Source organism: Jatropha curcas, chromosome 10, assembly GCF_041381405.1.
Source record: "Jatropha curcas cultivar XTBG-Jc1 chromosome 10, XTBG_Jcur_1.0, whole genome shotgun sequence".
NCBI classification, from domain to species: Eukaryota; Viridiplantae; Streptophyta; class Magnoliopsida; order Malpighiales; family Euphorbiaceae; genus Jatropha; species Jatropha curcas.
In genome coordinates, this window is record NC_143160.1 from 16,531,955 (window position 1) to 16,548,564 (window position 16,610).

A 16,610-nucleotide genomic window follows, 5' to 3' on the forward strand; every position below is an offset into this window, starting at 1 on the left:
TGAGCCAACAAAAATTGGTGCTAGCAGTTCAGAATCCATATCCAGTGAAAAAATTCATGCATTTAAAACTATGAGCACAACTTGAAATTTTGTAGGTTAATACAATAATTTCGAGAAACCAGAAAGAAAAAAGATTTCTTATTCTAGATGTAGCTCAACTTTCTCAAGAAAAATTGTCTAAACAAGTTAACTCATTGCATCAAAGCTATCCAATAAACAATATTAGTTGTACCAGATCATTTTCTCCACCTGCTTTGCCACACTGTACTCCAGATCTGCTTCCTTTTGTTTAGTACGTCCAGATTTAGCCATCTTCTTTGACTCTAATATCCGTGGCAAAACATATAATTGATAATCTTCATGCAATAATACGTGCTGCACATTCAAGATTTGAATGAAAACCAGATAACATTAATGGAGAATGCTGTTTTGACAATAACCAACACCACTCACCTCATCCCTGAACAGTGTAAGAATCAGATTTTCCTTTAGCACAACCTAACCACCATTTTGAAAAGATAAAAAGTAATGTAAGATAACAAGCAAACAATACAATGCAGTTTCACAACCATAAATTACCATCAGAATAAGAATGTTTTAATTGGAAAGCAATGATGAATAAAGAAGGAAGCATTGAGAAAAAGAAGTACAAAACAACAAGCACTGAGAGAAAGAAGTAAAAAGAACAAGTGCATGATACGTTCATATATTCTTCCTAAATAATATATGCCCATTAAAATGCAACAATTTATGTTCTTGAGTGCACTGCTGCAAAAAGTTCCATTCACACAGGACTTAAATTCTTTGATTAATTAACTTCGAAAATATGCTCACTTCCTCATATCATGTGTTCAATAAGCATTAAGGCCATTAATCATGCGAAACGTACCAGAGCAATGTCGATGCTAGTGACACGAAGTAATTCATCAGGACAAACAAGATATCCAAGTAGCACCCATTCCCTGTAAGAAGTAACATTTGCAAGATCTTGGGCCCTCTAAAGTGTAAAAAGTAACACAAAAATAATTAGAACTTAGACTTGTAATTAACTAAGGTGTCAAAGGTTAGTGCTTCTAAAAGTAATCGCAATAATTTGGCAAACCTAAGGACAATTCATCATCAACAAATCTCAATGTCTTTTAAAAGAACAAAATTTACCATTGGGTGAGCAGAATTTGTAAGTATATCTGGATATCGAGGATGATACGGGCTTAGAAATCCCTCATTTCTGAGCTTCCTTGTATCTGTAGATAGGAAAATAATTGGACCCACAGCCTCTAAAACCTATAGAAGAAAATGGAAACTAGAAACTTTCAAGAAAGAAGAGATTTATTACCAAGCCAAAAATGAAAATGAAAAACATTAAGTGTTACTATAGACAATACAAACTACCAGTATTTACAATAAATATGCAAAGAAAGCATGTAATGTGAGGTAATTGCTTAACCATACCACATTAAACATTAGAAAAATGGTGAATTTATTGGTGAAAGAAATAATTCTAGATTTTTTATATATTTTTACAATGTGGTTCATTGGTCCTTAAACAATAATATAATGCAACCAAACCTTTGAATAATAATAATCATAACAATTTATTAATTTCGATCACTTATGTCGATGCTTTTTGTTGAGTCAGAGCTAATGTAAAACTATTTAGTGCACATATGTCCTACAACGTTAAGTGCTACTATAGACATTAATATAATGCAATCAAGTATTTGTATGATAAAAATGATAACAATTTATGCATTTTTATCACTTAAGACAATGTTTGGTGTTGAGTCAGAGCTAAGTAAAATTCTTTTGTCCATGTATGTAATTGACAATCTGTGGATTCAGTCTAAATTGGCAAGTGGGACCACCACTAATCATGAGCTTGTTAACAGTTCTTGTTTTTCCACAATACAAAACCATTTTGTCAATTTATTAATACTAGTTTTTGTATTACCTGCTACAAATTAACTAGAATTCACATTTTTGAAGGATCTCATAATGACAGGATCAACATGACATGTACACATGAATTAGATGGCTTCAAGTCAGCTCCACCTCAACGGTAGAAACTCACTTCAGTGACTAGAAGAAAAAGGAAATTTTCATAGTCATTATGCAAGTACTTATTCCCATAAAATTGTTGTTTAGGAACCATTTAACAAAAAGAATACAGAATTTAAGATAAAGATCTGGACTTATGCCCAAACTTGTAAATATGCTTGCAGGATTTCTCAGCATCAGAAAGTCACTAGAGTGACTAGAAGGTACAAGGCTTTCATAGTCATTATTCAAGTACTTACTTGTAAAATATTGTTGCTTAGCAGCACAAAAATATACAAATTTTAAGGTAAAATCTGGATTTATGACCAAGCTTGTGAATATGCTTGCAGGATCCATTTTAGATTATTCATCAAGCGCCTAATACAGGGACAGGGAAAGAGAGAAGCTAAATGGCATAACTAAAGACAAAAAAAAAAAAAAAATGATTTTCAAGGGTAGAAAAAAACTTTTTGGTGTTAGAATATATTATAATTATGATTGTAATTATTGTCGAATTTCCTATATAGTTATAGCTAGGATCTATTACCATATTTATATCAATCTTCATCCTATATAAAGCCTAATATGCTTTAAGGAATAATCAAGCAAAGCTTCAAAACCTCTCTCTAATTTCTCATGGTATCAGAGCCTAAAAAGGTCTGATTATTTCCCTTTTTCTTCCCCAAACACAAATTCCTATTTCTGCAATTTTCTGCACTGCGATTTTGCAATTTTCTGCACTGCATTTCTGACCTAAACAGTACTGCCGAGTGAACTCGCCCACATCCGGTGGGAGTTGGATCTTACCACTACTGTAGATCGATTCCACAGCTGCCAGACTCAGGACGCAGAATTTCATCTCCGGAAACTCCGCCAGTAACCACCATGCGCCGCCGAAAGCTTTCCTACTCCGACCCATGCACCGGCGCGTGAGCTCACTTCCAGCAACCTCTTTTTCAACGGCCACCACCGACCGGTTTGCCTGAGTCCGACAATCCCTTTTCTAGCCACCCCCTTATTGTTTCCCTCTCTTTTCAAGACCAAGGTACTCATAGTCTCCTCCTAAGGTACAAAATTTCCATTTTTCTAGCCAAAACTCAAAAACATGACCGAACCTACACTTATTAAACCTCTCTTCTCTAATTCCCCTATTATTACTACTGTGAAATTCCTAAGTAGCAATTATATTTCTTGGTCTTCTTCTGTTGAAATATGGTTTATGGGACAAGGATATGATGATCATTTGACTAAAAATATCACTTCCATTGAAGAAAAATATAAGGCAGCATGGTCTAAACTTGATGCCCAATTGTTTAGTTTGTTGTGGCACTCTCTTGATCCCAAACTACTTTCCTTATTTCATTCTTGCAAAACCTGTTGTAAGGTCTGGACCAAAGCCAAGACATTATATACTAATGACATACAACGAATATACAAAGTTGTCTCTTATAATATCAATCTGCAGCAAAATCAATAGGATATGGCTAGTTATCTTAGACAGGTTGGGACATTACTAGATGAATTTAATTCTATTACTACCTACTATAAAAGAAGGGGAAGTCGGCCAATTAACCATGTAGATAGTTTTCCTTTTTCAGTGGATGTCTGTGAGGGAAAAGTGGTTGATGCTCCGTTCTCAAAAAGTATTACTACACGAGAACAACAGAGGAATAAATTCTTCATGGTCCTGGCACTCATAGGTCTTTGACCTGATCTTAGTTCAGTTCAAGATTAAATACTGACAGGTTCTGCCATTCCCACATTGGAAGAGATCTCTGCTCTTCTTCTTCACATCTCTATGAGTCCAGCTCCACCACCTAATATTGAAGCCTTTGTGTTTGCGGTATAGACTGGTACTCGAAAGTGGAAAGATAACAAATCTAAACACTGTACTCATTGTGACAAGCCTGGTCATACTCGGGAAATTTGTTGGATATTGCATGGTAAACCACCTCATCATCAATCTACTAGCACCGAACGACCTGTTGCTTATTTGTTTCAAAGTAATGGAGCTGGAATTCTTCTCCTGCCTGGTACATCAGGTAATTCAGTAACTTTGATAGGGTCCGATTATGATGAACATGTGCACTTTCGGGCAGCCAACAACAAGCACTACAGCAGTCATCCTCTGTATTTCAGTCTAGCACTTCGGTTGCTTGTTTGACTCAGACCACAACTTATGATCCTTGGGTTCTTGATTATGGTGCTTCTGATCATATCTCTGGTAATGAAACACTTTTTTCTATTGTCGTCCCTTCTCCAACCTCATCTACAGTTTCCCTAACTAATGGTTCACAAACTGACGTTAAAGGTATTGGGGAAGTTCATCCCACTTCAATGACTTTGACCTCAGTCCTGTTTGCTCCTAAATGTCCTTATAATTTAATTTCCATCATAAACTGACCAAACACTTTAAATACATAGTGTTCTTTATAGCTGACTATGTAATTGTGCAGTATCAACATATGGGGAAGATGATTGGAGTAGGATACGAGTCACAAGGGCTATACTACCTCTCCACTCCCAGATCCACTATTGTTTTTGCTTCTACTGCTTCCGTTGAACTTCTTCACAATCGATTTAGACACCTAGTCTGACCAAATTTTAATATTTAGTTCATAGTTTATCTTCCTTAAATGTTTTAGAATGTGAGTCCTGTCAACTTGTGAAATAGCTCGTGTTTCTTTTCCTAAGTGTGTCAATACTAAAGCCTCTTCTATGTTTGACATTGTTCATTCGGATGTTTGGGGTCCTAGTTGTGTCAGTCAAACTTTGGGGTTTAATTATTTCGTTACTTTTATTGATGACTACTCCCGTTGTACATGGTTATTTGTAATGAAAAATCGTTCCAAGTTGTTCTCCATCTTTCAAATTTTGTATTGAGATTCAAAATCAATTTGGTGTCTCCATTAAAACATTGTGCAGTGATAATGCTCAAGAATATTTTCTCAATCATTTAATGAATTTATGTCTTCTCAGGGTATTCTTCATCAATCTTCTTGTGCCTATACACCCCAACAAAATTGAGTTGTCGAGCAAAAGAATCATCACCTCATTGAAATAGCTCGTACTTTACTTCATCATCATGTTCCACTTCATTTTTGGGGGGATGCAGTTCTCACTGCTTGTTTCCTTATTAATAGGATGCCTTCTTCTATTTTACAAAATCAAAGTCCTCATTCTATTTTGTTTCCTTCAAAGGAACCTTTTAGTCTTCCCTCTCTGAATCTCTAGTTGTACTTGTTTTGTCCATGACCATACTCCTAGGAAAGATAAACTTCAGCCCAAGTCAATCAAGTGTCTTCTTAGAATATTCTCGTCTACAAAAGAGATATAAATGTTACGACCCTGTTTCTTCTAAGTTCTTAGTTTATGCAGATGTCACCTTTTTTGAGACGACTCCTTACTTTCCTAACCGACCAACTCATCGGCACTCTGGTTTCTGCAATCCTACCAATTCCTATTCTTCCAACTCCAGCTCTTCAGGTCTATTATCGTCGTCCTAATAATAACCTTACTTTGGATACAGGTACACAACCTAGTGACTCCTCTCCTATACCAGTCTCACCTCCTACTCTGATCATGCCAATAACAAAGGCAGCTAATCCTCTCCTTGCTCTTCGGAAAGGTATTCGTTCCACTTGAAACCCTTATCCTATTTATAATTTCTTGAGTTATCATTGTTTATCTTCCTCCTATTATGCCTTTGTTTCTACCTTGTCTACTATTTCTATACCTAAGAATATCAGTGAAGCACTTGTAAATCCTAGTTGGTCTGCAACTATGACTAAAGAAATGACTACTCTTCACAATAATGGTACCTGGGAACTTATTCAATTGCCTCCTGGCAAAAGTACCGTTGGCTGCCGTTGGGTTTACACTGTCAAAGTTGGTCCTAATGGCAAAACTGACCGTTTGAAAGCAAGACTTGTTGCCAAGGGGTACACACCAATTTATGGCCTTGACTACAGTGACACTTGTTTGCCAGTGGCAAAGATTGCTTCTGCTCGACTATTTCTCTCTTTGGCAGCTATATTTACCATTGGCTTCTTCATTAGCTTGATATTAAAAATGCTTTCTTGCATGGGGAGTTAGCTGAGGAAGTATATATGGAGCAACCTCCTAGATTTGTTGCTTAGGGGGAATCTAGTTTGGTACATCGACTACGACGATCTCTATATGGCTTGAAACAATCTCCACGTGCGCGGTTTGAAAGATTTAGTACTATTGTTCAGCAATTTGGCATGAGTCGAAGTGAGGCTGATCATTCAGTTTTTTACCGACATGGAGAGTATGGTAAATGTACTTATTTGGTGGTTTATGTTGATGACATTGTCATAACAGGCAATGATCACAAAGGGATCTCCCAACTTAAGGAGCATTTGTTTAGTCACTTTCAAACCAAAGACCTAGGAAAACTAAAATACTTTATGGGGATACAGGTAGCTCAATTCAAGAAAAGTGTTACAATTTCACAGAGGAAATATGCACTCAACAAACTAGAAGAAACCAGCATGGTAGACTGCAAACCTGTGGATACTCCTATGGATCCCAATGTGAAACTTGTTCCAAGATAGGGACAGCCATTTAAAGATCCTAGCAGATACAGAAGGCTTGTTGGTAAGCTTAATTATCTGACAATCACAAGACCAGATATTTCTTTTGCAGTTAGTATAATTAGCCAGTTTCTCCAGTCTTCATGTGATAGCCATTGGGATGCTGTTGTTCGCATTCTAAGGTATATCAAAAGTACTCCCAGGCAAGGTTTGTTATATTAAGACAAAGGCCATACACAAGTAGTTGGCTACTCTATTGCTAATTGGGCAGGTTCTCCATCTGATAGATGGTATGCTTCAGGCTATTATGTTATGATTGGAGGAAATCTGATATCCTCTAAGAGTAGAAAGCAGGATGTTGTGGCTAGATCAAGCGCAGAAGCGGAATATCGAGTCATGGCATTAGCTACATGTGAACTTATTTGGCTAAAACAACTTCTTCAGGAGATCAAGTGTGGCGAAGTGAAACAAATGAAACTAATATGTGATAATTAGGTAGCATTGCATATTGCCAAATCCAATGTTTCATGAAAGAACGAAATATATAGAGATAGATTGTCATTTTATTAGGCAAAAGATCCAGTCGGGTTGTATCATTACATCCTTCATCAATTCAAATGATAAGTTGGTAAATATTCTTACCAAATCCCTTAGATGTCCTCGGATTGATTATATTTGTAACAAGCTAGGAGCATATGACATGTTTGCTCTAGCTTGAGGGGGAGTGTTAAAATATATTTTAATTATGACTGTAATTATTGTAGAATTTCCTACATAGTTATAGCTAAGATCCTATATAGTTATAGCTAGGATCTATTGCCATATTTGTATCAATCTTGATCCTATATAGAGCCTAATATGCTTGAAGGAATAATCAAGCAAATCTTCAAAACCTCTAATTGCTCAGTCTTTTTAACCTCCATCAATCTCTCTTTCAACCTATGCAAAGTTAGAAATAGCTAAAAAAAAAATCCAAAAGAAAAAAGACATTAGAACAAACAAGCACAAGTAGAGGAGACCTTATCTTTAAACTTTGTAGACAACTACTAGCTTTTTAAAATAACCAACCACTATGAAGATTTTTGGAGAAAAATAATATACAAATGCCACATTCAAGTTATCATGTGATACCAAAAAAATAGTTAGAAATTTGATCAGCAACATAAATATATTGTCCTGATAAAGAAAGGGATAAAAATGACCTCTCCAATGCGTGGACTAACAAAATTCAGGTCTTCTTGTAACCCTTTCAATGGCGGATCATATGAGTCTATGAATTGAACCAACCTGATATACGCACATATAAAAGTACCAAATATTAATTGTATATTAGATAATGTAGCAATCACACGATAATGTTCCGCTAATTAAACTTAAGCAGCCATACAAGAAACAATAACTACAAATTACAAAAAAATTACAGCAACTATGAACGCTGGCAATTTGCATCACTCTCTCCTTTTTTTATCCAAACTAAAGAGCACAAATGAGATTTAGGCTATGTCTATATAAAGGAAAGAGCAAGGAAAGAAACAAATTGGACTGCATATAAGTTAGATAAATTTCCTTCCTTCAACATATCTACTCTACATATCTAGATACAGTTTCATTCCTCTGTATCAAGTACAATGTCAAATTCAATTTGGGACCACTTGATGCCTACAGAATAGCATTGTTACTACCAAGTTACCATGCTTATTCATGAATTTCGACATCAAGGTGCTTCTGAAACAGAAGAATCCAAACTTGAATGCTGGCCACAACTACCAATTTGTTAAGTAGCTCTAGTTGTGCTATTATCTTTCGATATGTTATCTTTAGCAAATCCAAAGCCAATTACACCAGCCAAATGCTTGAGATGTGAAGTGAGTGCATGAGGCTGTTTTGTTCAACCTAGACTACAATGATATAGTTAAAAGTACAAGAGCTTCCCGGCAATTTACCACCGAGAAAAGCTTTCTTAATTAATTAACCATGCAAATATTTAGCATGGATTGGAATCCAATCCCAAAAACAATCAATACAGCAGCTTAGACCCATTTACTTCCCCAATGTCCTTTATATATAGTATACTTAAATTCCAATACAGTAGAAGTAAGATTCATACAATAAAGACGATGATATTCTAATAAGAATTGATATAATAAAGACGCTGAAATTGTAATACCATATTATCACAAAGAAAGTTATTCAGGTGACTGCATTTAAACTCAAAAAAAGCAACATCTAGCTTGTTATACTCATTTCCATAATTAAGATTTGCCTATATATTTCCTTTCACAAATAGCATAAGCAACAAAGTGGATATATTCCATCAGCAGTTTTAGCAAAAACAGAATTTAGTTGAACAAAAACTCAAGTTTCATGCTGTAATAACATCATTATTTGCAAATTGCAAATTGTAAATGTAAAAGACTGGGCACAAAGTGCAGGTCCTTGAAATTCATTACTTTTGACAACTAATGAGGCACAAAAAAACATGGAAAGGTTGCAACTCAAGTATGATAAGGATATGACAAAAGGAGTATGGGCACTTAAGTTGTAATTGTCCCATCTAGGTGAACGCACAAAAAGATTAGTCAATGAATCAAAAGTATATCATACCGATGATAGAAATCACAGTCTCTGTCATTTCTTGACATGGCATGCAGAAGATTATACATTTGTAGCATCATTTTTCTTGGTATCTACGTGAGAAATCCAAGTTCCAGTGTCAAATGTGTAAAGCTCTTAATATATATATATATATATATATATATATATACACCCAACAAATACATAAACAGAACGGAAAAATTAAGGAGAAGGAAAGACAGAAAGATCACTTGCCTTCTCAGAGAAAAGGTTGACACGGACAAATGAACAGAACAGATCCATAAATGCATGCAGTATAAGTGAGTTCTGATGGGGCTGCAAAATACCGTGCCAAGTTATCAGAGATATCATGCGCAGGAGCAATCATTATGTTTCTATCCATCTACATTTGGCAAAAAAATAGAAATAGAACAAAATAAAAGGGCTGATGGGTATGGGGGGAGGTGCAGATTTAGCATCTTCATGGGTTTAGATAGAAACCCAAGAACTATATTGCCCAGACTAATCAGCAGGCTAATGTTCTATAGATCATTTGGCTTTTTAGGCCAAATGTTTGGCACATCAGACCAAGTCAAATGACAAAATATCTTGATACTTACCAACAAGGTAATGACCGTACTACTTAGATCCAATATAAGGCGCAGAGCTTGTTCTCGAAATGCCATCAAGTCAATGAGCAGCTGGTCCACATAAAAAAAAAAAAAATTACCAACTAGACAATAATATTGATAAAGTCTCTTTAATGATCAGAAATCAATTAATTTCCACATCATCATTAGAGTAGTCGAGATGGAAGTGCATGCAAATAATTGTTTGTGACCTGATAGCTTATGATGTGTGGGAAAATGCCACAACTATATGACTTAATCCCATTTCTAATTGAAGTTCTGTTAAATCTAGTGATCCAGTTTATTTTAAAAAAACTTTCGTCTATTTTCCCTTTCTTTTCGTTTTTTCTATATTCTTTCAGCTCTATCAGACACCAGTATTTAGTCTAATCATAAAGGATTATTAGTTGAAACCATTGGCGGAAGTTTCCCATCCTACCACAATTAGTTGCAGTTTAGTCAATAATCAATTGTTTGTTACTGAAATCGTTATAAGTTAAACTATGAGAAGCAGGATCTGTATTGAATTAACGCTTGGTTGTTGTGGTTGTTGTTGTTGTTTTTGTTGTATTTGAATTTAGTAATAAGAATCAAGGTCAATTTCTGCTAAAGATCTTCCACTTTTCTCTCTCTTCCTCTCTTACTTGCTATCTTCCTTTCTTCCTACTTATGATCTTCATAAAACAATTCAACCAGTTTAAGTTGATTGAGGAAATCAGTTTGCATTAACTTCCGGCAATACATTCCTAACATGCAGCAGGATAGCTAGTAACATCATTTGAAATAACAGGTTACTTATTAGTTTTTCAAAAAGCCACATAATTACTACCTATAACTATTGACAAATTTTTATGCACCTGTTTGTCCATTAGAAGCTCAAAAAACGGATGTCTCTACAGTTAAATGGATAAAAGATTTTATTTACTTTTTTGGGCACCTCCAGGTAGCATTACTCTATCTCCTCTAGCCACCAGCAGTCAGGGACATTTCTAGTGTGAAAACAGTTAACTTAATAGATCCACTTAACTCTTGAATATACTTGAAACTCAACAAAAGGAGTTAAGAAGACTTGCTACAGTTGAGCATAATTAATTTACTGTAGATGACAAAGTAAAACCTAGAAATGCATAATCCTTGTTATATTAAGCTGATATCTAGCTCAGCTTGGGTGATTGGGTCCCAGAAATGTGTCGATAAGGCAAGCTAAGATAAGATGCTCAGAGAATAATTGAAAGACCAAGCTAGAATATTTAGGCTCAAGTCAAGCACAATCTCTCAGCTCATCTTGGCAGTTTTGCTTGCAACCCTGACTTCTTGATCACTTCAATGAGTTCCATTCTGTAAGGTGTCTCTCCTAGGAAACAATTGCCTAATATGAAAATATAGGGGAAAACTAATACATAAAAATTTGACAACTTACTTAAAATGGCTTTTGATTATCAAAAGGTAAAAGTATTGCTATAAATATCTTCATTAGTTAGCAAAATGATGAATTTATTAAGAATTAAGTGGTCTAAATTTACTCAAATATCAACTATTTTTGCACCTTTTGTGCCATTGTAACTGCTTAAAAAGCCAAAGATGATAATTTTTGTAAACTAGATTGAATACATGCAGTCTACAAAACATGCTCAGAAATTAGCTCAGGACAGAAGAAAAATGCTTTAATGTATTAAGAAGCATATTTAGCTAAAAGAAATGAGAGAAGCAAAAATTAATAAACTACATAGGCCTGGTCCTAAACCACACCTGGTCCTAAACAAGGCCTGTTCCTAAACCAACCACAAGAATGATTTGTACTAATACTCATCTGCAGGCTTAAATACTGACATGCAACAGATGAATTAAAGCATGCAAGCAAACAAGCTCCATACCTGAACCCATGGCTCCAAGCACTGTAAATGAACTTCTGCACTATCATTCAAAGCATCCAAAGCAATCTTATCAACCTACATTGTTGCATCCCAACTTATAGAACTATTTGTTGAAAGAGACATAAAGAAAATTAATATATGCATCCTTAATAGAATAGAGCAATTCTTACTCGTTCAAGTTGCAATTTGCTAAAATGTTCAGGAAACTTTTTCGAGAGCAATAAGCAAATCCTTGGATAGTTTGGGAACACCCCAGCCTTCCAAAATGCTTCTGAAAATGCATGACCAACTGGATCTGGATAATCCAGGATTTGATTTAATCTATACATTTTGGCCATGAGGCCTTCAGCTACTTCAGTAAGCTGTAATACCCACTGCAAGTTCAAACCCTTATGAGAACCACCTGAACTCTGAACCTGTCCATCAGAACCCCTGTTCCTAGAAGTCCTAAATGTCATTGGAGAAGTCATATCAGGACCCAAGTACTCGGTCCATCTTGATGGGCCCTCCCACTCTCTCGATCTCGCAGCCGTTGGCGACAGGGATGTATCATGGACCGAAAAATCTTGCTGCATCTTTTTTGCCATTGATTAATTAGTTCACTTGGAAACTCGGCAAGTTGTGTTTATATAAGTGTCAGCTTTCACAATGTTAACACTTTGTTCTGAAAATTATTTCATTATCCACTTCATAAGTCCCATCTGCATAATAGGGTTGATGATTTCCTTGCTTTTCTTTTTCTGGTCGCCCCCACTGCAGATTGATTACATTATATTTTCCCTTTCAATAGTTTCCCTTGGCCTGAAAAACAGAAACGAAACCTGCATTTACCTTTTCTGGGTGACTTTTTACATATTTACCCCAATTATCATAACGAACTCCATAATTATTCTGTTTTAGCTACTAAGAAAATTTAAGGGAAAGGGGAAAAAAATAAGATGAAGATTTTTCTTTTAATTCTTTTCCTCTAAGTACCATCTATATCAAATAAAAAATTAAATTCTGCATTTCGAGAAGAAAATTAGCACCGCAGAACTAAACAAGTACAGAAATAGAATTCTAAAAAGATTTCCCTTCTTTTTTCTTCTTTCTTCCATTTCCACTGATAGAAATCCAATAAATACAAACTACTAGCATCACTAGCAACATATTTCAGCCAAAATTCCAGCCAAAAAGATTAATTGCCATTACATCATCCCCCTCATAAGCAATATCTAAAAAATAGCCAATTTAGTAGCTCAAAAAACGTAAAACAAATATAATAAAAAATTGAAATAAAGAAGACCAGAAGTCAGTTCCTGAAAAATTATATAATGATTTCCTATTGTTCGTCACACTACAAAGAATGCACAGGCGTGGATTGGATACACACATACAAAACAACATTTCCAAGTGAGAGAGAATGCAATTCAAGGCTAAGGACAAATTACAAAAGGAAAGCAGATTAAAACTCAACCAACACGAATAGTTATAGTCTTGCGAACTCCATCTGATTTTCCCAGGAAAACGTAAGAATGGAAAGTAAAATTCGCCACAACTATATAAAGAGAGAAGGAGAGAATGAGAGAGATGGAGGAGTACCGTATAAGTTAGAGCAGTGAAATTAGGGAAGCAGAGTAGCTTCAGATTGTTCGATGGCAGCAACCATCAAGCTCAGATCTGAGTCTCTCTTTAACTTTTTAGCTAGAAGAGGTACAGAGGCTATACATGAAGGAGGAAGGAGAAAGGTTAGTTGGTTACTCGGTTTAAGTAGAAAACAGCTGGATTAGTGACATTGGATAAACGGAGCAAGAGATGACATGGAAATTTTATGATTTGATTCGTTAATTTGGCTAATCAGATGTAATCAAAATGAATTTTCTTATTTAATTGAATTTTTAGTATCAAAAATAATTAAATTGAAATTAATAAAGTTAAAATAAAATTTTAGTAAAAAGACTGAATTAGTTAATGTAATGATACAACTTACAGAAAATATTTTATTCATAAATTTGTAATTTAACTAATAACACTGTATTTTAATTTTTTTTAACTGAGGAAATTAAACTGTGTAGCTTTAACTGACTTAAAATCTTTTCCTTTATTTCTTTTATTAATCTAATTTTTCTATTGTTTATAGCTAGATCTTATATCATTTACTTCTATTATTTATAATATTTATATTAATAACAGTAATATCATTTATACGGCGGAATGTATAGATTTACTTTTAAATTTTATAATTTTTACTATGTGGCATGATATATAACTTGTAAATACTTGAAATAAATATTAATTTGATCCTGGATTCATTTAGGATGAAAAAAAAAATCAGATTTAATCTTTTGGGCTAATTTAGCCATTGAACTTGCATGAAATGATTAAAAAGATTCAATTTCACTTTTTTGGTTAATTTAAACCTTAAACTTGTTTTGATTTTCGCAAATTAATAATTGATTTAATTTAACATAATTGACTTGTTATCCCTTTTTATCCTACACTAAAAACACCCAGATCAAAATTTTTCCAACACTTATGAATATAAATTTAAAATCCATAAAAACATTCCTTGTAATAATAAATTTATAAATATGCATTATAGCTTTAATTTATTCAATATGAAAAATGCAAGATTTTATAAGCGATAACCTAATGATAGAAGTTAATTTTAAAATGTTCGAATTAATAAATATTTATAAACTCAAAACTATCGATCAAGGTAAAGAGAGATACAATATACTTTATATATCATTTTCCTATATTTTATAATTAATTATTTTTTAATAAATTAGTCAACTCGATCTCAATTATAGTTTTAGATACAATGAAGAATTAGAGGTTAAATTGACTCAAAATATCAAATATAATTTTTTTTAATCATTTTAAATGAGTTTAGAGATTAAATTGACCTAAAATATTAAATTTAATTTTTTAATTATTTTATACAAGTTCAAAAGTTAAAATTGGCATAATCTGACCCTTTTTATCCTGCTAAATAAATTTAGGACCAATGCGGCCTTTATTCATAAATATTTTTTTTATTATACACTTCAATTTGCAAATTTTAGTAACACTGCATACATTTCCACACTAATAATAATAATTTTTAGGGTTTTATCTTTTGTATGCAAAATATTGACTTGGCATATAATTAGTATAATTTTTGAAATAATATTTTTTACATTTATTTAACAAGTGAAATAAAAATTGAAGGTTTCATAAAATTAAAGTAATAAGATTTAGAACTAAATTATTCATTCAACCTCATTTATGAGCACATATATAATTAAAAAAAGAAAAAAATAAGCGAGATAATATTGAGTAACTACATATCATAATAAAGGAATTTTACAAGCTTAATTATAAATTTAGTGTCTGAACTTTCAAAAAAAATTTCTATTCCAGTGTCTCAACGGAAAACATTTGCAATCAAGTGTCAGAATCAATAAATTTTTTTCAATCGGGTGTCTCCATCCTACGTGGCTTATCAGAAACATGAATAGGACGTGTGAAACCCACTAATTATTAAAACTAACGTTGTGTAGGATGCCAAACAGCTTGACACATTGAATCTGACATGTCAAGTAGTGAAGTGCAAATGATGCACTTCTTGGACAGATTGGAACCCAGGTAGATTGGAATGATTGCAAAGACTGGAATCCAGGTAGATTGCCAACATAACCACTTAAAAAAAATTCTAAGATTGGATCATTTATTAGTTCATCAAAAAATTAGGAATCTACGTATAAGTGGAACGAATCTGTCATGCCCCGACTCTAATCACCAGAGGAATTGTTCGCTTTGGTGTAGTCCATGGACTTCCTACACCTCAGTGTAGTCCCCGCACGCCCTACCCGCACGGTTTTGTCCCGCAGATGAAATGGGAAACTTTCCAGGAGGTCACCCATCCTAAGATTTCTGTTAAGCGAGTACACTTAACCCTGGAGTTCTTCCAACTCTCCAGCCATTCCACCAAAAAGCGCCTCTAATGATTAGTTTCCCCCTTTTCGATATATAATTCGATTCATTCCTATGTCCCGCATTCCACTACCCTAGCTAGTCTGCCATCCTAAGATCGCTTTGCCAGGTCAGGATGTCACAGGCCCACCAGCTTCCGCGTGGTTTGTCCTCGAACCATACATCTACTGGAGGGGGTCCAGCTCTGATGCCAAATGTCACGCTCCGACTCTAATCACCAGAGGAATTGTCCGCTTTGGTGTAGTCCACGGACGCCCTACACCTCAGTGTAGTCCCCGCACGCCCTACCCACACGATTTTGTCCTGCAGGTGAAATGGGAAACTTCCCAGGAGGTCACCCATCTTGAGATTTCTGTTAAGTGAGCACGCTTAACCCTGGAGTTCTTCCAACTCTCTAGCCATTCCACCAAAAGGCGCCTCTAATGATTAGTTTCCCCCTTTTCGATATATGATTCGATTCATTCCTATGTCCCGCATTCCACTACCCTAGCTAGCCTGTCATCCTAGGATCGCTTTGCCGGGTCGGGATGTCACAGAATCATCTAGCTAGGGCTTGTTTCAATTCAAATCGTAGCAAAACCCTTTCATAGTTGCTGCCATCAGAAGCAACTTTCAAGTTCTCCACCAAAGTTCACAAGGTATATATTGAAATGACCAAAATCTCACTAGAACAATTATATGGTATTTAATTTCATAATGACTTAGTAATTTAGTTGGATTTTAGCATATAAGGTTTTAAGAACCCTAATCTTATGGTTTGATAGTTTTTTGCAATAGGATCCAAAATTGATTGCAAAGATTGGTATAAGAGGAAGGGTAAGGTCATCTTTGACTCACCTAGTGCACTAAAACTTATTGCGGAAGCATTGGTGGTCAAAGTCGTGAACTGTCCTCCTCTCGCTTGTCCTTTCGTCCAATAGAGGATCAAAAATGTAGAATGGTTATAAAAATATAAGGGTAGAGTCACAAAAAGTGACCAAAGG

The 16,610-nt window shown here is 34.7% G+C and overlaps 1 protein-coding gene across 1 annotated transcript in view; it reads right to left on the bottom strand.

Annotated features, from left to right (window-relative positions):
• Positions 1-13,418, bottom strand: part of GRL (transcription activator) — a 41,086-nt gene extending 27,668 nt beyond the window's left edge. Inside the window, exons 1-11 of the mRNA XM_089715773.1 lie at positions 13,252-13,418; positions 11,841-12,471; positions 11,671-11,745; positions 9,788-9,868; positions 9,423-9,503; positions 9,198-9,280; positions 7,796-7,880; positions 1,159-1,284; positions 890-997; positions 454-498; positions 233-375 (exon numbers count right to left, since the gene is read on the bottom strand). Coding sequence (XP_089571899.1) covers positions 233-375; positions 454-498; positions 890-997; positions 1,159-1,284; positions 7,796-7,880; positions 9,198-9,280; positions 9,423-9,503; positions 9,788-9,868; positions 11,671-11,745; positions 11,841-12,257 — 1,244 coding nt within the window. The 5' untranslated portion in view covers positions 12,258-12,471; positions 13,252-13,418. The remainder of the gene's footprint in view (positions 1-232; positions 376-453; positions 499-889; positions 998-1,158; positions 1,285-7,795; positions 7,881-9,197; positions 9,281-9,422; positions 9,504-9,787; positions 9,869-11,670; positions 11,746-11,840; positions 12,472-13,251) is intronic.
• Between the last annotated feature and the right edge of the window lie 3,192 nt (positions 13,419-16,610).